Source organism: Bactrocera tryoni, chromosome 3, assembly GCF_016617805.1.
Source record: "Bactrocera tryoni isolate S06 chromosome 3, CSIRO_BtryS06_freeze2, whole genome shotgun sequence".
Lineage (NCBI taxonomy): Eukaryota > Metazoa > Arthropoda > Insecta > Diptera > Tephritidae > Bactrocera > Bactrocera tryoni.
This window is the reverse complement of record NC_052501.1, coordinates 57133693-57158216: the sequence shown is the minus strand read 5'-3', so window position 1 is coordinate 57158216 and position 24524 is coordinate 57133693. Positions and strand designations below refer to the sequence as shown.

Sequence of the window (24524 nt, the reverse complement as noted above, 5' to 3'; positions counted from 1 at the left end):
ATCTGGTCGGTTGTTGATTTGCCAGGTCTAAAGCCACACTGATAAGGTCCGATCAGTTTGTTGACGGTGGGCTTTAATCTTTCACACAATACGCTCGATAGAACCTTAAATGCGATGTTGAGGAGGCTTATCCCACGGCAGTTGGCGCCGATTGTGGGGTCTCCTTTTTTATGGATTGGGCAGAGCACACTTCAATTCCAATCGTTGGGCATGCTTTCGTTCGACCATATTTTACAAAGAAGCTGATGCATGCTCCTTATCAGTTCTTCGCCGCCGTGTTTGAATAGCTCGGCCGGCAATCCGTCGGCCCCTGCCGCTTTGTTGTTCTTCAGGCGGGCAATTGCTATTCGAACTTCTTCATGGTCGGATAATGGAACGTCTGCTCCATCGTCATCGATTGGGGAATCGGGTTCGCCTTCTCCTGGCTTTGTGCGTTCACTGCCATTCAGCAGGCTGGAGAAGTGTTCCCTCCATAATTTAAGTATGCTCTGGGCATCGGTCACTAGATCACCTTCGGGGGTTCTACAAGAGTATGCTCCGGTCTTGAAACCTTCTGTAAGCCACCGCATTTTTTCGTAGAATTTTCGAGCATTACCCCTGTCGGCCAGCTTATCAAGCTCTTCGTACTCACGCATTTCAGCCTCTTTCTTCTTCTGTCTGCAAATGCGTCTCGCTTCCCTCTTCAACTCTCGGTATCTGTCCCATCCCGCACGTGTAGAGTCGATCGTAACGTTGCGAGGTAGGCAGCCTGTTTTCTCTCCGCTGCGACACGGCACTCCTCGTCGTACCAGCTGTTCTTTTGCACTTTCCGAAAACCAATGGTTTCGGTTGCAGCTGTACGCAAGGAATTTGAAATGCCGTCCCACAGTTCCCTTATACCGAGTTGTTGAGAGAGCAGGAGTGCAAGCCGAGTAGAAAATCGTTCGGCTGTCTGTTGTGATTGCAGCTTCTCGACGTCGAACCTTCCTTGTGTTTGTTGACGTGCGTTTTTTGCTGCACAAAGGCGGGTGTGAATCTTGGCTGCAACAAGATAGTGTTCCGAGTCAATGTTAGGACCTCGGAGCGTACGCGCGTCTAGAACACTGGAGACGTGTCTTCCGTCTATCACAACATGATCGATCTGGTTGGTGGCGTTTCGATCCGGAGACAGCCAGGTAGCTTGATGTATCTTTTTGTGCTGGAATCTAGTACCACAGATAACCATATTTCGGGCCCCGGCGAAGTCGATCGGCCTCAACCCATTTGGGGATGTTTCGTCGTGGAGGCTGAATTTACCGACCGTAGTGCCAAATATACCTTCTTTGCCCACCCTGGCGTTAAAGTCGCCAAGCCCGATTTTGACATCGTGGCTGGGGCAGCTCTCATAAGCGCGCTCCAAGCGCTCATGTGACATCTTTGGTCACATCGTCCTTCTCTTCCCTCGGGGCGTGGGCGCAAATCAGCGATATGTTGAAGAACCTCGCTTTGATGCGGATTGTGGCTAGACGTTCATTCACCGGAGTGAATGATAGTACTCGGCGACGGAGTCTCTCTCCCACCACGAATCCAACACCAAACTTGCGCTCCTGCGGCGGTGATGTCAGCCTTTATTTTCGCGGGGAAATCAACCAGCTGGGCAGCGGCACCTTCCCAATTAAGGGTCCAATTAATAGTTTAATTAAATGAAAAATGATCAATATATGAAAATGTTTATATACAAGTTAACACCACACTTGTTACTAATAAGTATCTTCCGGCACGTGTTTTTTAATAACCAAAAGCTTAACTTACATAGTAGATTCTTTAGAAAAAAATTAAGTTTTTGCACCTCTACAATAATGCCTAAACAAATTAACAATTTCACATTAAATAGAGTGTGTCACTGCTTAAAAAGTAATATCGCCATAAAATTTTAATACTGTCTTTAAGATTATGTGTATTTGTTATAAATCGTGACGTAGTGGGTTTTGTATTGATTACAGTGGGAAGCAGCAGAATATTATGAAATTATTTATTCTGACTAATATAATATATATAATATAATAATATGTGTCAATACCAAATGCCTTTAATTTTATTTCAGACACATAAGTTTCAATAAATCGTCTAATATGCATAGTGTACTCACTCGTTCTCCCTGGAACGTAAAAAGACTGGAGTGTTTCTCGAGCGCACACCACCCGAACTATTTGAGGACTTTTGAGGAGTGACTCTTTGCATTCCGTGGGTAAGGCTTCGAGAACGCGGCATGCTGCCTGGTGTACTGCGTGTCTGAATGGGCGTGACACTTTTACCAACATGTCGTGTTCGCGAATTGGGCAGGCGACTTCGCCGACCACTAGATCCGGACGCGCTACCGGCGGCGCTTTCATTGCTGCTTCCGCCACTGCTATTCAAATGGGGCACACTGGATGCTCGTGTAACCATACTTCTTCAATTTTTTTCAAATACGTTATGCTTAATTTGTTAATTATGTGTAAATATTTAGATTAGCATTATTTAATATGTACACATACACATATATACATATATATGTATATATATTTAATCGATTTCTAAAAGGTCTCAAATACTTTCACTTTCTATTGCCTTAATACGATGGTGAAATCAGGCGCCATAATTCCTTCTCACTTCATTGCCACTAATTTATTTCATTTAAATACACCAGACAATTACACTGGTACATATAGTACGTTTTCATTTGCAACCTGAGTTAGTGACTTTTAAATTTTTATACGTTATTAAACACCAGAAGCACCGTAATTTTTTCGAGTAAAATCAACAACGGGGTGGAAAAGTTCCTTTGTAATTATAAGAACATTAACAATAATAAGTATGAGTTTTGGTCGAGTGTTGCACATTTGTACTATAAACTAGCGGTAGTTTGTCAACTTTTGGTGTTTGTGCTCCGAAATCTCAATTCCAACTGGCGAGAGTGCGTGGCACTACCACTTTTTATTTGAAACATGTTCGTTGAAATCGCCGATTAAATTGTACATGGCGGTCGGCCGCGTCAATGAGTACTTTTCGTTTGATGCGTGATACTGGGAGATTTATGGTAATTTCTATACGCGACCATTCTGACCATTGTAATGACCATAACTTGACCGTTAGCTTTATTTTCTCCGAAGAGAAAAGTGTAAAGGAGAGCATATATGTATGTAATAACTATGGTATGTCACAAATATACCGACCAAAGAGTTACGTTATATTCAAGGTTATTCTGTGTTTTGTTCAATGTTAAACCAAAACTCGAATGAAAAATGTAAAATAATAATAAGAATAAATTAGCGTTATAGGAATTAAAATAATTATTAGTATTATAAATATAAGAGTACATATATGCACCGGAATTCCTTAAACGGCTTAATTGATTTTTAAGTAATTTCGAAGAAATCCAGACAACCAATCTTTGTACTGATGATGAGAATCAAAGTTGTGTTTAAAAAATTCATTATACTTTCCGCCTTATTTCAAAACCTATATTAGCCAAAAACGACAAAAAATAAGAGTGCTCTGTGGCACTTTCCATATTGTATCTGACTTCATAATGTTGACAACCCAACCCAACAACCCACAAAAGTCTTGCGGTATTTTTATTGAATTTTTTTTTTATTGAAATTGAAATGAATTTATGATGACTCATGCCCAACTCTTGACCGATGCTACGGCTGCTACTATGCCGGTCTCTTTCGACCAATTCAACGATTTTATCGCAATTTTCGACGACAGGCCTTCCGGAGCGTGGCGCATCTTCGATGCATCGATGGAAACTGTATCGGGTCCATAAACTGCACAAATTTTATTGGCGGCTTGAGATGCATTTTTGCCTTTATCGTAGTAGTACTGTAAAATATGCCGTATTTTCTCTTTATTTTGCTCCATGTTTGCGACGCTATAACTCACGAGCGACTTAAAAGAAACGACAATCAATCAAACTCGTGTTAGCGTGAAATGGGCTTTCCAAAAAGGTATAGCATGACCCGATGCGACGAATAAAACTAGAACTACTCGCTTTCAGCGCCAACTATCGAAAATACCGCAAGACTTTTTTGACAACCTAATATTTTAGGCACATATTCTTGTCTTGTAAAACTAGAGAATTGTCTGCGAATCTTTTATCACTCCAAAGCAATAATTTTTGATTACCAGCTTTTCAATTGCAACTTAATGAAATCGTTTCTTATGTTTGAGAAATAACCTTATGTTTCGAATGTTCAAACGGACCCTAAGGCATGCAGTTTTATATTCTCGTGGTTTGTAACTTCTTCTTAATTGGCGTAGAAACCGCTTAAGCGATTATAGCCGAGTTAACAACAGCGCGCCAGTCGTTTCTTCTTTTCGCTACGTGGCGCCAATTGGATATTCCAAGCGAAGCCAGGTCCTTCTCCACTTGATCCTTCCAACGGAGTGGAGGTCTTCCTCTTCCTCTGCTTCCCCCGGCGGGTACTGCGTCGAATATTTTCAGAGCTGGAGTGTTTTCGTCCATCCGGACAACATGACCTAGCCAGCGTAGCCGCTGTCTTTTAATTCGCTGAACTATGTCAATGTCGTCGTATATCTCGTACAGCTCATCGTTCCATCGAATGCGGTATTCGCCGTGGCTAACGCGCAAAGGACCATAAATCTTTCGCAGAACTTTTCTTTTGACAGGAGATATTTCGTCTTGCCCTCGTTCACTGCCAGACCCATTTTCTGTGCTTCCTTGTCCAGCCTGGAGAAAGCAGAACTAACGGCGCGGGTGTTGAGGCCGATGATATCAATATCATCGGCATACGCCAACAGCTGTACACTCTTATAGAAGATGGTACCTTCTCTATTTAGTTCTGCGGCTCGAACTATTTTCTCCAAAAGCAGGTTGAAAAAGTCGCACGATAGGGAATCGCCTTGTCTGAAACCTCGTTTGGTATCGAACGGCTCGGAGAGGTCCTTCCCGATCCTGACGGAGCTTTTGGTGTTACTCAACGTCAGTTTACACAGCCGTATTAGTTTTGCGGGGATACCAAATTCAGACATCACGGCATAGAGGCAGCTCCTTTTCGTGCTGTCGAAAGCAGCTTTGAAATCGACGAAGAGGTGGTGTGTGTCGATTCTCCTTTCACGGGTCTTTTCCAAGATTTGGCGCATGGTGAATATCTGGTCGGTTGTTGATTTGCCAGGTCTAAAGCCACACTGATAAGGTCCAATCAGTTTGTTGACGGTGGGCTTTAATCTTTCACACAATACGCTCGATAGAACCTTATATGCGATGTTGAGGAGGCTAATCCCACGGTAGTTGGTGCAGATTTTTTATGGATTGGGCATAGCACACTTAAATTCCAATCGTTGGGCATGCTTTCGTCCGACCATATTTTACAAAGAAGCAGATGCATGCTCCCTATTAGTTCTTCGCCGCAGTGTTTGAATAGCTCGGCCGGCAATCAGTCGGCCCCTGCCGCTTTGTTGTTCTCGAGGGGGGCAATTGCTATTCGAACTTCTTCATGGTCAGGCAATGGAACGCCTGCTCCATCGACATCGATTGTGGGATCGGGTTCACCTTCCCCTGGTGTTGTACGTTTACTGGCATTCCTGCTGCTGGAGAAGTTTTCCCTCCACAATCTAAGTATGCTCTGGGCATCAGTGACTAGATCACCTTTGGGGGTTCTACAGGAATACGCTCCGGTCTTGAAACCTTCCGTAAGCCGCCGCATTTTTTCGTAGAATTTTCGAGCATTACCCCTGTCGGCCAGCTTATCAAGCTCTTCGTACTCACGCATTTCAGCCTCTTTCTTCTTCTGTCTACAAATGCGTCTCGCTTCCCTCTTCAACTCTCGGTATCTATCCCATCCCGCACGTGTAGTGGTCGATCGTAACGTTGCGAGGTAGGCAGCCTGTTTTCTCTCCGCTGCGACACGGCACTCCTCGTCGTACCAGCTGTTCTTTTGCACTTTCCGAAAACCAATGGTTTCGGTTGCAGCTGCTACGTAAGGAGTTTGAAATGCCGTTCCACAGTTCCCTTATACCGAGTTGTTGACGAGTGCTCTCAGAGAGCAGGAGTGCAAGCCGAGTAGAAAATCGTTCGGCTGTCTGTTGTGATTGCAGCTTCTCGACGTCGAACCTTCCTTGTGTTTGGTGGCGCGCGTTTTTTGCTGCACAGAGGCGGGTGCGAATCTTAGCTGCAACAAGATAGTGGTCGAGTCGATGTTAGGACCTCGGAGCGCACGCACATCTAAAACACTGGAGACGTGTCTTCCGTCTATCACAACATGATCGATCTGGTTGGTAGTTTTCGATCCGGAAACAGCCAGGTAGCTTGATGAATCTTCTTATGCTGCAATCTAGTACCACAGATAACCATATTTCGGGCCCCGGCGAAGTCAATCAGCCTCAACCCATTTGGGGATGTTTCGTCGTGGAGGCTGAATTTACCGACCGTAGTGCCAAATATACCTTCTTTGCCCACCCTGGCGTTAAAGTCGCCAAGCACGATTTTGACATCGTGGCGGGGCAGCTCTCATAAGCGCGCTCCAAGCGCTCATAGAAGGCATCTTTGGTCACATCGTCCTTCTCTTCCGTCGGGGCGTGGGCGCAAATCAGCGATATGTTGAAGAACCTCGCTTTGATGCGGATTGTGGCTAGACGTTCATTCACCGCTGTGAATGATAGTACTCGGCGACGGAGTCTCTCTCCCACCACGAATCCTACACCAAACTTGCGCTCCTTTATATGGCCACTGTAGTAAATGTCACAAGGACCTACTCGTCTCTGTCCTTGTCCCGTCCATCGCATTTCTTGGACGGCGGTGATGTCAGCCTTTGTCTTTACGAGGACATCAACCAGCTGGGCAGCGGCACCTTCCCAATTAAGGGACCGAACATTCCAGGTGCATGCCCTCAATTCGTAGTCCTTAGTTCGTTTGCCATGGTCGTCATCAAAAGGGGGGTCTCTCATCCGAGGCTGGTTGTAGCTCTTCACTGGGGGTGTTTTCCTCATATTTTCCATATACATATATAATTTCGTTATATGTCATGTGTCCACAACGTCCCCCAACACTAAAAATTAGTAATGAAACTATAAGTGATCATATGACCTAACAGGCCTACACAGGCCAACAAATTTTTTTGTTTTGAGCACGTTTTTTATTTAATATATTCTGGTTATATAATATATGCAAATATATATAAGAAAGAACAATTACAAATTGAAAATATTTGCTTTTTAAGCAAGTATAGCGACTTTACCACTTTTCGCGCCCATATAATGTTAGTCTTCACGCGCTGTTGCCGACAAAAGAGAGTCAAGTGTACAGTAAATAGTGTCGTTTGAATCGGTCGTTGTATGTAAGGTATTTGCAAATTTTATTTATCTCTATCTCTCGGCATTTGACTAGAAATACAAAATTTGCGACAAATTCTTTGTTCGATCAATGTTAAAAATCGCTTATTGTTGTAACCAAACCACTTGTTTGATACATCCCGCTTATTATTAAGGACAGTCTTACCAACTTACCAAAATATTTTTTTGAAATATCATTGATAGCAGGTGTTTAAATGAGTTAAGCATCCACCCCCTCTATCCGGTAAAACTGGCGCATCCTAATACAACAGCACAGCTGATGACACTACAACACAACTCAACACACCTGTACACCAACCCACTCAACAAAAAGGATGGACAACGGGAAAGCAGACACACTTCGTTACACACAATTCGATAATCAACATTAGCATAGACACTCATCGATCAGCAACATTAGCATTCAACATTCGTTCTTGATACTTTCCACGTTGCGTCACGTCGACACCAGCCTTCGATTAGTTACTTCGTGGTACCTTGATCTTGTGCGCTACGGTCAAGTCGATACTAACGCGATACGACGACGAGCCTGCGCGATAAATCCTTTGGGCACCCAATTCTTTTAACATCGGCATCCGCATTTTTAATAACTATAAAACATTTACTTGTATTAAAAGAAATTTGTTTACTAAATAAACATTAAATTAAAACGATTGTTCATTTTAAAAAAGTTGGCGTTTTGTTTGGCGATAGTAAAAGTGGTTTGTACTTCCGTTTGCAAATTTGAGCAGCACTCTTAAAAAGCAGGGGAATTTGAATTAATTCCGAATACTTTTTTTGTCACCATTTATGTATGTATAAGAATAATAAAATGAAAGAATGTGATAGTTTAAGGTGGTATTGAAAAAGTAGAAGTGAGAGACGAATTTCAAGATATTACTGTTGAATCGACAAATAAATCAAGTGATAGGGTATGTGGTTTAACCCAAAAGTGGGCGGTGCTACGACATAGTCCAATCTATATATACAAGTTATTCAGACTTAATTCCGCAACTTTTAGGATGGTATAGCCGAAATCAGAAGTTAACCCCCACGTTGCACGACACTATTCGAATATTAAGATCGTTTTCATGAATAAGTATGTTACTTGGTTTTACTGAATTGATTAAAAACACATATTTTTTAGCCACTTCACTCATATTTACGGTCAATGGTTTTATATCTTTTTTAATTATTTATTTATTTATATATTCATAATATACATAAGTTATAGATAGTGTTAATACATACATGTAAATTACTAATTTTGTTTTTTTTTTCGTTCAATTACTTTATACATTTTTTTATATTTAAATCCTTTGCCAATATAAAAAAAATGTACTGCACGTTTAAATGTTTGAACGGTTACAAAGTATACCCATTATCTTCTCAGATTGCAGATGCTTACTCATTACATACATTTACATATTGAGTTCAAAAACTTTGACGGACTGAATAAATATTTAAATGACCCCTATTGTTGAAGCGTTTTGAATATGCATTCATAGAAGAAATTTTTGAGTAATAATTGCATAAATACAAAAATCGGCGATTATTTATTTTGTTTAAAAAATTTGGTGAATAAATGAGTTTCACATGTATGAAACTCAATCAGAAAAAATATTGGTGATCCTGTAACGAAATGTTTAATTGTAAAAGTCATTGAATTAACAAAACGCAAAAATTATGTTTACTATGGGTTGAGGCGGTGGTATCATACGTATGTATTTATTTCAAAGTATTTCAATATTAACGTAGCGAAATTCGATATTAATTTTGGTTCGAAAATTAATGATTAAATATAGCAAACTCAGCTATTATACAATATATGAATATGTCTATGCTATCTCAAAATTCTGAATATTTTAAATCTTTGGAAATCGTAAAACGAAACCTCCAATTTCAAAATAAAAAAAAAAAATACCCCGTACAGCAGCGTACCTACAAACTTATAAGAATAGTGTATTTACAAACTTAATTCAAATTGTGCAGCTAACATTCTTGGCCACAAATGAAATGAGCTGCTCCGATGTAGTCACTTCACAGCTCGACTAAATCTAATACAAAGAAAATATGGTATAACATTGTGAAATTGAATTGTTTCCTTAGCATTTTGTTGCTATTTCTTACTTCTCAAATTACAAGTGACAATTTCATGAGCAATTAAATGTAGGTGACTCTGTAATTACATATTTACATACTAATAATAAACTAAAACCAACATATTGCATATATTTATGTGATATTGTGTTATTCACCAAGTTTCAAATGTTCTAAGAAGTATTAAAACGTGGTTTCCAGTTTTCATCACCTCTGAAATGTTAAACAGCCCAAATATGTATATAGTATTTAGTCTACAATACTAATATTAATGGATTTTCTGTGTAATGTTATTGTTAAATTTAGAGTAGAGGAAATTATTAATTAATAAGCGTATTTAGGACTTCATGTAAATCTATCTGTTATATCACTTCACATTATTCTGGGTCCCTTACCACAACTAAATCCGTTAAAGTTTTATACATTGCCTCCAGTTGGATATAACTCTTCAGAGTATTTGGGACGACATTCAGCGCAGAACCACTTGCCCTGAGGAGCCACCATGATGCCCACACACTCAAAGTGAAACCACTCGATTAGGCAATTCTCGCCATCACACGCAATCATTTCGGATACTTCGTCATAGGGGCAGCGACAATAGCAGTAAACTGATTCGCCTTCACGAGCCTGTCGAGCGCCAGCTGGCGGACGTATAGGGTAACGTATATTGTTGGCTTTGAAATATTGTAGTGTTTCAAAATTTGGATTCGGTAACAGAGCTGGTGGTATCTTATGGTTAAACACTGTTGCTTGTGGCGTTTGTATGACTGGATGGGACGCAGGTGCCGTTGGTTGTTGTGTATGTATAGCAGGGACTATTGTCGCTATTTGCGAGTTCTTATTCCATTGGTTCGATGTTGACGCCGTTAAACAAGCATGTCTGCGTACCCCAGTCTCATCGTCAGAGGAGGGATCGCTGCTGTTGTCATCGTCCTCGTCATCGGTATCTTTACTCGATGAATATATTTGAGGAGTGGGGAAACGTTCAGTTCCAGTAGCCGAACCATCACTATTTAGGCCCAGTTGCGAAGGTCGTATTTTAAGTGTGGGTATTGGCGGGAGTGTATTGGACAAAGATGCTTTCTTCGCGGGACGTCTGCGTGTCGACGACTTTTCAGAATTTTCTGCCGACCGTTTCTTTTTTGAAGAAGTAGAAGTAGATAAGTGGGGCATTCCACCGCTTAGAGTATTTACTGGTGTTCCTGGTGTTTTCGGAGTTCTTCCGGTTTTACTCTTTGGGTTTAGGATGCTTTTTGAAGGTGTCGGCAAATCTTCTTTTCGCCAAGTAAGCTGTGGTGGCGGTTGCGGTTTGATGGCGCGCATGCCGATCATCAAAGGCTGTCCCAAGTTAATTCCGCTATTCTCATCGTCACTGGTATAGCCGTAAAATTTATTGGGACGGCGTGCACGCTTAGACCGCTTTAAGGAACCGTCGGCATCAGAACAGCTACTACCTTCACTCATTCTGCTGGGTAGATGTGATGAAGTAGCTATCGGACGCGGCGTCAACTGTTCCATAGCTGGCAGTGTTAAGGGAGCATATGACATTGTTATATTGCTTTGCTGTACCACTGGAGGATCTGTAACTGTTTTTGATGACTGTGCCACTTTATAAGAAGATTTAATATCAATACCACTCAGAGATACTGGGGTTACAGTTTCAATAAGCGTTTTATTCTTTTCACTCTTCGCCTTTGCGGCTGCTGACGTTGCATTCACAGTTAAATTTATTTTACTGCCCGATTTGCGATCACGTTTTTTTTTCTTTAATTTGACTCGTGTCGTTTCACAAACAACATCTTCAGGCAACGACGGAGTGGACGGTCTACTGTTTTCCACAATATCAAAATTATGCGAAGGTGACAAACGAGTTTGGGCCATCAACTGAGCACGTTTCTGTGCTAATAACTCACTAGCCAACTTTTGTGGATGTTCATCATAAAACTCTTCATCCGTTTCTGATTCAGCTGTCTCTAAATCTGATTCATAAATTTGCGGCTCCTTCGGCAGGGATGGTGCGCGTTCGGTAATTGTATTTGCCACTACTTCGATTGCTAGATCGTCGTCAACCACATTTATAGTCTCCGAATTTGAATGTTTCTTAAGTGGTGAAACACTTTCGCTCTTTTTTCTTAAACGATCTCGTTCGGATTTTTTATGATGTCGTTTACGTGAAGCGTTCGAGGCAAGCGATGAATCGCTGTCTTCCGAACTGGAGCTACTCGAACTACTATCACTGCCACTAGAACTACATGAACAATTTGAGCCACAGGAACAACTTGAATCTGAGCTAGAACTAGAAGAACTGGAAGAACTTGATGCAGAGCGATGACTGGATAGGTGTCGTGGTGATTTCGAAACTTTATTGCGCTTCGTTGGCGATAACGCAGGCAAAGTCTCCTTTGTCTCCGCCTTTACTGACGCACTCGGTGGTGGAGGAGATGGCGGGCGGAACATCTGACAATAATCATGGTCAGAGTACGCAACATGTAATGAACGCGGTGTAGGATAATTATCTTCGTCATAATCTGCTTCGGCTTTAAGAGTAGCTTCTGGGTTCATACCCTGGTTGGTGCTATCTTGTTGAGCTTGTAAAAAGTTTTTCCAAATTTCCAAAACCTTACCAGTACCAACAGAATCAACATTTTCCGCTTCCTCAAGTGAGGGTTGTTTGTCGCCCTTTCCTTGCTGCCCATCCACCTTAGAAGTCTTGAGATCCTCCATGTCATTTTCAGCCTCGGAAGGTGGGGATAACATAACTTTAGGAACTAGTGAGTCTTCATCACCTTTCGATTTGCTGTCTATTTCCGATTCATCACTACTATCCGTCTCTGAAAGGTTCGGAGCAATTAAATTTAAATCTTCCAGAGATTCTTTGGATCGCTTATTTTTCTTTTTCTTTTTGCGAGGTGTCTCTTCGCTTTTATCTTGTGCAAGAGCCGTTTTCTCATCCTTCGAAAAATCAATATTTTTCACATCAACGGTCGAGCCAGACTTACATTCTCCATTCACTTCATAGTTGCTATTGTTTTCTTCACCCTTAACAGGTGTGTTTGGTTCAGTGTTAGACTCAATTACTTCTTTTTTAATATCAATATTTTCGGATTTATTATTCTGGTCAATGACGAAATTGCCTCTTTCATTGCTATCCTCGAACTCACATTCTCCCTTCTCCTTAAATGTGTCCACAGCATTGTGATTTGAGGTTTGTTCTAAAGCTGCTGCATGTACTTCCTGTTGCAAATGTGATGCGGTATGCTTTAGTAGCAATTTGCGCGAAATAAATTTTTCATCGCAATTCTCCTCTGAGCAGGGATAACGTAAATCGCCGCTATGCAAACGCTTGTGTACTTTTAAATACATAGCCTTTGAGAAACACAAATTACACACATCACAATTAAATGTAATCGGTGGCACACAGAAGTGATATACATGACGCCAGCGCTTTTGTAAACATCTCTTGCAAATTATACTCTCAGTACCGTGTTTCCAAAATAGATGTTTGGTAATATCCATTTTGTTTCGGTATGCAATGCCACAACGGTAACACAGATGATGCAACTTATGTTTCCACACGTGTGACGAAAGTCGCCCTTGATCTCGGCAGTCCTCCAAGCATACATCGCAAGCAAAGTGACGTTTGCGCAAATGCACCATCAAACGAAAAGGTGAAGGGATGTTGTCGACATCACAAAGACAACAGCGGAACTTTACATCGAAAACGGGCGTTTTATTTGGAACACCTGGACAAATATGACACAAAATCTCACTAAAACTGAAAAAATTCGCCCGGCACATGAAACAAAGTATAGCGGTTTTTAAGTGCATTTTTCTGTTATGCAAATACAGTTCCTTATGGGTTGATGTGACAAAGCGACACTGAAAACATTCAAAGATCCTTTCATTAAAACTATGTGAAGAAACGCCGTGTCCCATCGTGCAGTAGCTCGATGAATTAAAAAATTCATTTTCCAGTACTGGTAGGAAAGTCTTCATTTTAGCACAAATTGTATCTGGTTTCAACTCCTCCGCTGTGATGCTGTCTACAGTAGCATTGAAACGATGTTGCGCAAGCATATGGAGTACAAGGCTTTGACCATTTACGGCAATTCGGCGCGCATGATTACAGTACAAACAAAGGGGATAAACAGCTCGCAGACATGTTCGAAGGAATTCTACAATTTCTATTTTTTCTAGTGGACGATCGAGCTGCAAATCGGTAGCTAAAATATCGTCGCTAGCCACTTCAATTCCGTCCTCAAGCACACTTTCCTTTATTTCGGTAGTCTCTGACTGCATATGTTCGATTTGCTCTGGAATTTCAGCAGCCGGTCTAATGTCTTTGTTACTGAACTCTTGGTCTTGTTTTATTGGAGAAAGATCAATATCCATTAATTGTTCTTGTAGAAGAGGACTAGGGGCTGTATCAGCGCTGGTGTTCATAATGTTTACTATGGCATTACTTTCGGATGAGGTGTTCAATTCCTGGCTTGTATTGCTTGCGTCAATATTATGTGAATGCTCCTCGGTTTCTCTGGAATTTTATTTAAACATAAACATTTGCACTAAAGAAATACCATTTTCTTCATACCTTGGTGGTTGTTGTGGCGATGATCCCGTTATTGTCTCATCAATATCCATGGCATCACTTCCCGCTGAATTTCTCCTCTGTGATGTTTGGCTGTTTTCTGGTAGTAACTGTGGTGTAACGGCATCTGTAAAGGGACTAGTGGTGACTTTATCGGATTCTCCAGGAGTCGGACAACGTGCTTGCTTTGGTGAAGTCGGCGGGGTAGGTGTCCAGTTACGTGTGTTTTGAGCTGATGTTGTTAATGCTTCGTCAGAGATATCTTGTTTCGCTTTAAGTGTATGATGCAGTGTTTCTTTTGTGCGCTGGATATCTAATTTAGTACGTTCAATTTCTTGAAGTATGCGAACCAGGTTCGTGCTAGTTCCGTCCATCCATTCTTTATCCACTGATCGACTTTCCTGACTATTATCCTCATCTATCCGTTTTTGTGACGATGCCGGTCCATCAGTAATTGCAACAACACTATGTTTATCCGCGTTTAAATGTAGACTGTTTTCATCTAAAAAATCTGTCGCAGTATCTGTTACATTATAGTGCTTCATTTGGCTCTGTCCCTTATCACCACAAGCATTCACGGCTCCATCGTTCTCTTCATCCTCTTCATCCGCCTCGCTCTCTGTAGAGCTAAGTGCCACATCAACTGACTTTTGAAACTCTTTTGGTACTCTTAATTTGAACTTCGGCACTATTAATTTCGGCTCGACTAGTGACTCATTTCTCCCAGAGAATAGATTAAAATCGTTTTTATTTTGTGCCTGCTGTTCACGTTGCCAACGTTCATCCAGTTCCTTAAAAGGGTTCACAAGTGAATTGTGAGTTGTTGTGCAGGATTCATCAATAACCATATTGCTACTGCTATTGCTATCTTCACTATGAATCAATATATCAGATCCTGGTCTTGTTTTTTCCATCGAGGGCTGACTGTTCTGGTTGTTATCACAGTTTAAGGAAGCAGCATTTGTATTGCTATCAGCAGGCGGTATTGATGGCAATAGTTTGTGATTTCTAGAGTTATAAAGAAAATTATACAATCATATTTAGTAAGTATAAATAATACAATTATAGTTAATGAAACACAATAGTTAACGTAATTATTCACCTAGAAGAATCGGACTGCGGAGCTTCACTAATAGATTTCTTTAATCGTTTCTTTGACTTCGAAGTACGTTTTGCGTCCGGATGAGCTTTACACTGATTGCTGTGTCGACCTTTCTGCCCACATAGTGTACAGGGTTTCATGAATTCTGCACAATTATGATCAGAGAAAGGTTGACTTTCTTCAAACAAATGTTGACACGTACAGCACATTAGAAACCGCGACTCACTAGGCGTACCTTCTACCATGGAAACACTTTTCCTTAGCGCCTCCTCTGAATTAAAATGGTTTTGTTCAAGATCGTGTTTTATTTCCAAATGTACTGAAAGCTTTTCTGCTGTTGGAAAGAAACGAATACAGTACAGACACATATGTCGCAGATGTTTGTCTCGAATATGTAAAAACAGATTCCAATTTTCGTGAAATGTATTACAACTGGAACACTTGTAATATCTCTTCTTCTGAGTTGCTGCGTCTGGCACGGAAGGTGGTATAAATGATGAAAGTGGTGTTTGTATTAGAGCATTCCTTGCCGCCATATCTACAGTAGCGTCTGGAGATGCCGAGGATGGAGGCGTGGCAAGTTGCGGGGCTAATGATAGGTGAAATAGACTGGCATTTTCATTTAATCCTGCTGGTAACAGCCGTGTATCCGCCAGGCATTCTCTTTGGTGTTCGTTTAATGCCGCAAACGAAGCAAAATTACCAACTTTACATTTAAAGCACAAATACTTAGTAGGGGTGGATATATGTCCGTTGGGACTTGAAATAGTAGCCGGAAACTTCGGGGAAGTTGTATCAAATGATATTTTGTCCAGTTGTTGTGTGAAATTCGGAAGTGGCGCCGAATATTCTGTAGATGGTGGAGGTGAATATGGTTTTTGTAAATGCTGTAAGAGTAATGATTTTAATGGTGCATATTCAGCATCAACTTTATGGGTGATGTCTGAAAACTGCATTGAATTTCGTTCTTCTGTAATGAGTTCAGGCATTGCCTCAGTCTGATCCTTATCACAGGAATTTCTACTGTTTTCGTTGTCATTTAATTCTAAGTCTATATGGGGCTGTTTATGCAGGGGCGAGGAGCCAGTTTCATTTGAATTGCTTAATTTTCTCTTTAATGATGGTTTTAAAGTATTTACCTTTTCCAACGTGTCGTGTGATTGTATTAATGAATTTATTTTACCGTAAGCAGTACTAGCAGCTGATAGACCCACATCCGATTCATCCATGGGTTGATCGATAACAAGTTGTTGCGAGGATGACGTAGCCGTAGAATTAGAATCAGTGGACGCTAGAGATGAACATTGACTATTTTCATCGTCGCAATTAACTTTGCTTTGTTGACTTTCTGCACTCATTGAATAATTAGATATTCCCGTTTTGTTAAGTTTGTTATCAATATCTAACTCCTCATCATCGACCTTTTTCTTTTCTAATGCATCATTTTTAAACTTTTCGCATTCTTCAATTTCTGCAACTTTTGGATGCTCTTTGTCATTTATTTCTGGCTTTTTTGCTTCCAATTGTGTTTCCAGTTCTGTGCTATTATCAATTTGAGATTCCCATTTAGGCTTAGGAGTTATTTTATGGTCACCATTCAACTTCAATGGCGTTTGCAAATTATTGTTTTGCACACCACTTTTCCCATCCAACGATGCTTCTTTTTCTTTTATCAACATCACTTTCTTACTTTGAGTATTTTCCACTGCTACTTGATTTATTTCGTCGAATTTGATATCATCCTGAATAGATGAACTTTCAGATGATTGTTCACGTTCATAATTATCTATTTCAATTACTTTATTTTCTTTACAAGTGCCTTGATTACTGTCATCATCTGCAGTGAAGTTAGAACCTTCAGAACCAATTTCAATTCTATTCTCATCTTCTTCATTATGGTTGCTTTTTAAAATCTCAATGCGATTTCCATTTTGGCTATCATCCTCATTTATATCAATTAAATCGCTGTCTTCAGAAGTTTTCGTATTTGTTGGTGGTTCTTCAACGGAATAATCATCATTTAGGTTAACTGGAGATGAAGGCTGTTTGGTATTACTATCACTTGTGGCAATACTTTGAAAGGAATCATCTTCGTTTGATTTATTATTTTTTGTTTCCTGGTCAACAAGGTTTTTATCCCAACTTTCCGTCTTCAGCCCAAAGCTATTCATCTTATCTACATTGGTATTTTCTGCTTCTGCAATAATTTTTTTCTCTAGCTCTTCTGCTTTGTTTTCCGCAATTTTACTGTCCATACTATCTTCAGATTCGTCATATTGGAAATTCGTATTTTTTTCTATAACCTCACTAATGAAATCTTGATTCTGGCATCTTAGTGTATTTTCATAATTTTGTTGAGAAATTTCAGCAGCCGCAGCCGCTTTTTCCTCCTTTGCTGGTAATTCATGGACGATTTCTTCATCAGTAATTTTTTCTTCATTACGAATTTCAACGAAATTGTTTTTTTGTAAATCCTCTCGTTCTATGGAGTCATGAAAACAATCCGCTTGATATTTTGTTGGCGGTGAGACAATACATTTTTCATCGTTTTCTGAAATATTCAAATCCTTTGGTTGATTGGTTGAAGTTCCAAAACCTGTAACATCTACGTCTATTTTATCCTCTATCATTGTGTTTTCATCCTCCTTTTCTAATAAATCACACTCATTACCTATGTTATGCAGTGTTTTGTGTACATAATTATCATAACAAATTATTTGGGATTCAGTTTTTAGTTCTTTATTTATATTGGTATTTTTCACTTTAGAGCGATTACTGGCCACTTGGTCTTTGGAGGTTTCCATTGTATTTTATGGTCTAAAAACATTAGAAAAATATATATAAATATAAAAAAAAATATTCTGTGCTCTCTAGATTAAACCACAATATTTACCTCAACATTTCCTAGTATAATAAATTTGGTTGGATTGTGTAATGGCTGAAAATATATAGAAGAATATGAGTGAATTCGCAAAAAATAATTTTTTTAATTAAAAAACTTGATAACTTAATTACAAAATGATGTTCATATGTAAATACTCTTTGTCTTTAATTAAAATAAAGTTTCGCATTGTATACTTGCTTTAAAATACAAAAGGTTAACATTGAATTTTTAAGACTCAGCTCATAAATTCGATTATCACATTAAGATTGAGTAAATTGTTATGTGAACATCTTTCCTCATCGGTGAATTTTTTAAACTCAGCTCGCAGATTTGTTTACCAATTCGATTGAAAAATTTATTACGTGAACATCTTTCCAGACAAAATTTAAATTCATCTTAATAACCTAAATAAGCGAAATTTTGAAAATGATGTCAAACTGCATAACATTTTTATAGGATTATTTTTCTTTTTCTCATCAACACTAAGTAATAATGCGTAATTACGATTACGAATAGACCCAATATATATAATACATTAAGTATTATTCAAGCCGTCATTGGCTGTTGCATTGGCTATAATATTTTATGATGAAACTAATATAAAATAACATTGAAATTTCAAACTTTCAGCATTGGGAAATGTAAGAATTCAGCGACATTTTAACATGTACACATCTAGAATATAAACACATTAATTTCCAGACAGTTTAATATATAAATATAGCACTGGATATAGTTTACATATATATTTCCCTACTGCACTTTTTTTTATTTTTGGTCATTGATATTGCGGTTATGTTGATATGGTAACAGTTGAATAAGTTTTTCAACTTTAAATGTAATTATCTTAAGAACAAAAAGTTTCCCACGGTTACATTTATTTACTTCTTAATTTGAAAAACATACACTATCCGCTCATACAAATTTTAAACCCGAATTCGGTGGATTTTATTCTAAATCCCTGATGTATATAGATTTATTCCCGCCTTCTTCACAACAAAATATGTATGTAGTTGAATAAAGCACATGGTTTTCGAAACTCCAATCTACTCCGTTAGAGGAAATTGTATTGTAAACAATAAGCGTAATAACAAAAAAGAGATAATGTTGCGTGCATTACATAGGTTTTTTAAAGTCTAATTCGAATATTCAATTTCTCACATTCAAACAATACACAATTTATGTCCGATAAACTTTAAACTGCTAAGAGAACAGGTACAAAATGTCACATTTGCGTGCAACGTTACTATTTTCGAAGTCCACATCCAAAAGAAATTTAAATGTTTAATTTACAGTCAATAGTTATAACGTTCTTACAAAATTAGAAAATATATTTGAAAAAGTTTAAAGAAATTCATTGATGCAGCTTTTTAATAACCGTAACCATGTGAAGCTTTGAATGTTGTTAGTACGACTTGTGACTATCACACCACCACCCCTTTTTATTATATTTTTAATTCTTTTTCACTTCTAAGTAAATTAAAAACAATATAACAAAATATTATAATTTGTTACGCACTTGGGTCAGAATGCAAAACTCACTTTGTGAAATCCTGCTGCCACTCGCCAGCGTTCGCAGAGCCGACCAACCAATGACGACCACAACCGTGGCTGAGAGGCACACAACCAACAAAATTCACTTCGTAAATTTGCTTCTAATTGCAAAAATTTGTGTTCCGTATTATCGGTAAATACTTTTCTACAGCGTTTATTATGCACACAAATTTCAACTAGTTCTTAAATTTTAATATTTTTTATAAAATAAAGTTATTTGCTGCTTTGTTAATGTACAAAATTTGTGTTTTTAAGACGCACGTTTCCCAAACAAAAAATCGCGATTCTTGGCGTTAGCCATTTTCAAGCAGTCTGCCAACCTAACGCAACTAAATGTCAAAACGCCATCCACATTTCCCATTCAATTATTCTCCTACAATTTTTCCAATTCGTACCAATTCAAAAGTTATCGCTTATGCACGAACAGTATTGGTCATATGCTTAGCACACTTCATTATGCTAAATGCCAATGCGTATTAAGCCAATAAATTTGACATATGAAAGTAAAATTTTGACAGAGAGAAGCAAATTTTTCCTTTCAAGGTTATTTGTTTACTAATTGAAACTTATTAATACATATCGATATTTGTATGCCATTCGTGATTGCTGGTTTATGGGATGTATATTTAATGAAGCTATAGTGCTCAAACCTAGTGGAAGCAAAATTTTGAGACACCGACATGGTTCCCATGAATTTAAAAAAATAATCTGTTTCGAATTTTTTGATTGTTTTAAAAACGTTTTTTTTTTTTCACCAATGAATTGTCAAAAGTTATCAACAATGTATTACTACTTATTAGAGCTTGGACGCAGTACAAATTAATCGTGCGATTCTGTGAAGTGATACAGTCTCAAGTTTCTAATAGCGGGATTCTATAACCAGTCTCTAGTCTCTATTTGAGACATTTTGAGGTAAAGTCTCAATTTTTGACTAGTTACTATTCACTAAACAGTCTCTAGCATTAGTCTCAAAATATCGACTCAAACTTGAGACCTGGTAATTAGCAGGTCACAAAGCCAAAAAGAACTCTTGTCTGCCATTTTGAATATACTGAATAGAGATCATCATAGATATTAATCGATTGTCGTTTTTTTATATTTTGTAAGCAACTCAAACACGAAAGGGTTAAAAATAAATCAATTTTACATAAATTTCGTAAATTTTATGAAGCAAAGTCAATATTTATTCTTATTTTTATTGATAATTATGTTTTTTACTATGTTATAGAAAATTTAATATTTGTTATCGACATATTTATTTTCATTCAAGTGTAAAAACATCTCTGAATAATGAAATGTAATAGATTTTGTGACTGTCACCTACAGAATAGCAAAATCGTCTCAAGTCTCAAAAATTGTCTCTAACTTAAAATTTCAAATTTACAGTGCGATTCTGTACTGTGATACTGTCTCAAGACTCTAAATTTGAGATTTTAAGTTGGAGAAAACTGCTAACTACCAGGTCTCAAATTTGAGGCAATATTTTGAGACTAACGCTAAAGACTGGTTAGTGAATAGTAACTAGTCACAAATTGGGATTTTACCTAAAAATGTCTCAAATAGACATTAGAGACTGGTTAAGGAATCCTGCTATAAATATGTCGATAACAAATATGAAATTTTCTATAACATAGTAAAAAAAAAAATAATTATCAATAAAAATAAAAATATCTGTTGACTTTGCTTCATAATATTTACTAAGTTTATGTACAATTGATGCATATTTAACCTTTTCGTGTTTGAGTTCCTTAGAAAATATAAAAAAACGCCTATCGATTAATATCTATGATGATCTCTATTCAGTATATTCAAAATGGCAGACAAAAGTTTTTTTAGTTTTGTGACCTGCTAACTATCAGGTCTCACATTTGAGGTAACTAGTCGCAAATTGAGACTTTACCTCAAAATGCCTCAAATAGAGACTAGACACTGGTTACAGAATCCCGCTATAAATTTCTACAATATACAGTGGTGGCCTTATAAGTAGAGACAGTAACTTCGTTTTCAAAAGTTGAACAGTTCATGGAGTTTTTAATTTTATTTTATATTTATATTAATTTAAAATAAGTTAATTTTATTTAATTGCTAAAAAAGGATAAAAACAACAAGGACACTATAACTAACTTGTACCGATTTTAAAATCATTTTTCGGTAGTATTCACGGGTCGAATCGTTATGGAAGGCATACACGTATCAATTATTCTACCAATTTCATTGAATTGTACAACTGATTGTTACGTACTTATATGGGGAATTTGGGAATGGGGTATGAGTTGTACCAACTGATTGGATGAAAATCAAAATTTTTTTGATATTTTGTCAAGTTGGATCGTGTTTGGGTTGGTCGTGCGATTTCAAACGTTTTCGCCATTTTATTTCGGCTGTCGAAGAGAGCGCGTCATTTATAATAAGTAAAGCAACAACTTCCGAACTCATGTTTAAGCAACGAAGTGAATATTCAAAATGAAGTTGGCCTCAAAATTGTGTCGTATGTAGCAACAAGAGCAATTTCGAGCAATTTCTAGTCTCACAACCAACTAATTGTTGCGTGTATGCCTTCCATTACATCCGTGCACGGATCGGCAAACATACGAAAGAAAATTACGTGATACGTCAATCGTATCGGAGATTGGCATTATGACATACAATAGCAAATGGATCGTAATGTAGTTTTTAAATTTCACATTGCTTTGGATCGTAGTTTTAGGTCAAAATAGATATGGAATTGTCAAAACTGTAGCGAAATTTTCAATAAACTAACAAAAGCTAATTAAGTCTCAAAATGGATCCAACTTTGTTTTTTTTATTTGAGCTGTTGTGAAAGTGATGGGGATAAAAAATAGTGCGATATTAAAAAAAAACAAATTATGAATCCTCATTAGCAAAATTGTCTTTGTAGATGTATCGTTGAACAAAGCGTTGCAACCTTAAAAAGACGGTGGAGAATTTTAGGATATGGCAAGAGAGGAAGGTATCATCTCACAAAAGTGGAAGATTTGCTAACATTTGTGCAGCATTGCATAACATCTGCATAAAATTTGCAATAAGTTACGACCCTCAACATTGCGATTCTTATCACACACAAAAATGGACAACGGGGTAGCGAACCGCTTCACCGCAATCGACCAAACGATAAGAGACCAAATAAGGTATTCTTTAATGAAGTTAATTCAAAAATGTATATGTCCTCAACCTTATAAATAATTTTATTTTTAATGTCAACTAAAATACGAAAATTTTGTTCATATAAATAAATCTTTTTTAAATTTTTAATGAGATATTCCATTCATTGGTTTCTTGTTTATGTTCTTTATTACTAAAAATTATAAAAAACATAAAATTAAAAAAAAAATTTGCTCACATTTCCATAAATTTGTCTATTACGATTGGTAGTTTGCGTTCGAATGACAATTCGAACGAACGAATACGTTTATATACTCGTTCACGTATGTCAACATGCCAGATTACTGTAGAAGCGTTACGATCACGTAGTCATAATACGAAATACAGGCTTTTACATGACGAGTGATACGTTCACGGTTCTTCCACTTTTATGGGGTAATACCTTCCTCTCTTGCTATATACTAAAATTCTCCACCGTCTTTTTAAGATTCTAATGCTTTGTTCTACGATAAATCTACAAAGAAAATTTTGTTAATTAGGATTCATAATTTGTTTTTTTTTTTTTATATCGCACTATTTTTTATCCCCATCACTTTCTCTAGAGCTCAAATAAAAAAACAAACTTGGATCCATTTTCATATTTAATTAGATTTGTTAGTTTAATGAAAATTTCGCTACAGTTTTGACAGTTCCACATCTATTTTGACCTAAAAATACGATCCAAAGCAATGTGGAATTTAAAAACTATTGTGAATTGAAAATACATTACGATCCGTTTACTATCGTAGATAAATGGATAGATTATTAATGAGGTAATGCACCGCGACCTAGGGTCTATTGTGCCCTCTCCTATATCACATGTCTTCCCCAAGTTCTAGCAGCCTGAATAGTTCCAGGAGTCTGCTGGGCGCTACTGAGTTGACGTGATCCTTCTCAATGTATATTAAACCCAGGGCCTTAAGCCTTCTTCTGCAAATCGCTGTACAATCCAGAATTAGGTGTGCTGGTGTTTCCTGTTCCAGGTCGCAGAATCGGCAGTTAGCGCAGGAGACTATGCCCATGTTGGACAAGTGTTTTCTGAGTTTGCCGTGCCCTGTGTAGATCGCGACGAGGAGGCGAAATTTGTCATGGGGGAGTTTAATTAGTTCTTTGAACTTGAGAGGTTGTACCCCCCTAGAGCAGCTCGGCATGTCGCATACCTGCTGCCTGCTGCCAGTGCTGTTCTCTCTCCGTTTTCTCTTCTGTGCGGAGCAATTCCTTAAGGGTGTGGGATCCCACCGCTATGCATGGTTCTGGTCCCATCATCTTGGACGCTGCCGCAGAGCGGGCTAGTTCGTCGGCCCTCTCATTTCCTTCTATCCCTTTATGTCCTGGCACCCAGATTAGGTGCACCCGGTTGCACAAAGATAGGCGGTTTAGCCTTTCTATGCATTCCTCTATTAAAGCGATTGACTATCGCTGGGAATGGCGATACGCTGATTGCGATAGTTGTGGCGGAGGTTGACTTCTACGCACGGACATATAGCAAAAACTTCATGGATGGTACTGTCTTCCAACAGCGTTTTCAGCATGGAATCACTCGACTCCGTCTTGCTGCGCAGAGTAACTCTGAAGTTCTTTTTAAAATTTTTCCTCTTCGTGGTGCCGTTCTTTGGGAGGAGGGCTAGCGGTGTGCTTTCCGCTAGTGCTTCCATCTGTCGAGAGGACATTAGCTTCCCTCTTCCGCAGCCCTCTGCTGACATTAGCAGCATGATATGTTAGATGTTTGATCACCTGCTGCAGCGGTGTGAGCTCCAGTATGACTTCCAGTGCCACCGTGGGGCATGTGCGCATTGCTCTCGAAGCACATACACAGGCAAGCCTTTGCAGCTTTGATAATC

The 24524-nt window shown here is 38.5% G+C and overlaps 2 protein-coding genes across 4 annotated transcripts in view; both read right to left on the bottom strand.

Annotated features, from left to right (window-relative positions):
• LOC120770839 (kinesin-like protein KIF12) overlaps positions 1–2932 on the bottom strand; it is a 66975-nt gene extending 64043 nt beyond the window's left edge. Inside the window, exon 1 of one of the 2 annotated variants that reach the window (XM_040098434.1) lies at positions 2108–2932. In XM_040098434.1, the coding sequence (XP_039954368.1) occupies positions 2108–2406 (299 nt within the window). In that variant the 5' untranslated portion in view covers positions 2407–2932. The remainder of the gene's footprint in view (positions 1–2107) is intronic. The other variant, XM_040098433.1, reaches the window with a different exon arrangement.
• A 5660-nt stretch (positions 2933–8592) lies between these two features.
• On the bottom strand, positions 8593–19814 carry LOC120769988. 2 transcript variants are annotated; one of them, XM_040097070.1, is made up of 5 exons: positions 19487–19814; positions 17977–18021; positions 15084–17900; positions 13985–14989; positions 8593–13927 (listed from the first exon to the last, which is right to left on the bottom strand). In XM_040097070.1, the coding sequence occupies exons 3-5, from the start codon at positions 17885–17887 to the stop codon at positions 9811–9813; spliced, it is 7926 nt and encodes a 2641-aa protein (XP_039953004.1). In that variant the 5' UTR covers positions 17888–17900; positions 17977–18021; positions 19487–19814; the 3' UTR covers positions 8593–9810. The 2 variants fall into 2 exon arrangements, with proteins under 2 accessions (XP_039953004.1, XP_039953003.1); XM_040097069.1 differs by having other exon boundaries at positions 19510–19814.
• Positions 19815–24524: the final 4710 nt, after the last annotated feature.

Coding starts and splice junctions, on each gene's coding strand:
- LOC120769988 (XM_040097070.1), bottom strand. CDS start 17,887: ATGGAAACCTCCAAAGACCAAGTGGCCAGTAATCGCTCTAAAGTGAAA. Junction 14,990..15,083: donor CCGCAGTCCGATTCTTCTAG/GTGAATAATTAC, acceptor TTATAACTCTAG/AAATCACAAACTATTGCCAT. Junction 13,928..13,984: donor TCGCCACAACAACCACCAAG/GTATGAAGAAAA, acceptor ATAAAATTCCAG/AGAAACCGAGGAGCATTCAC.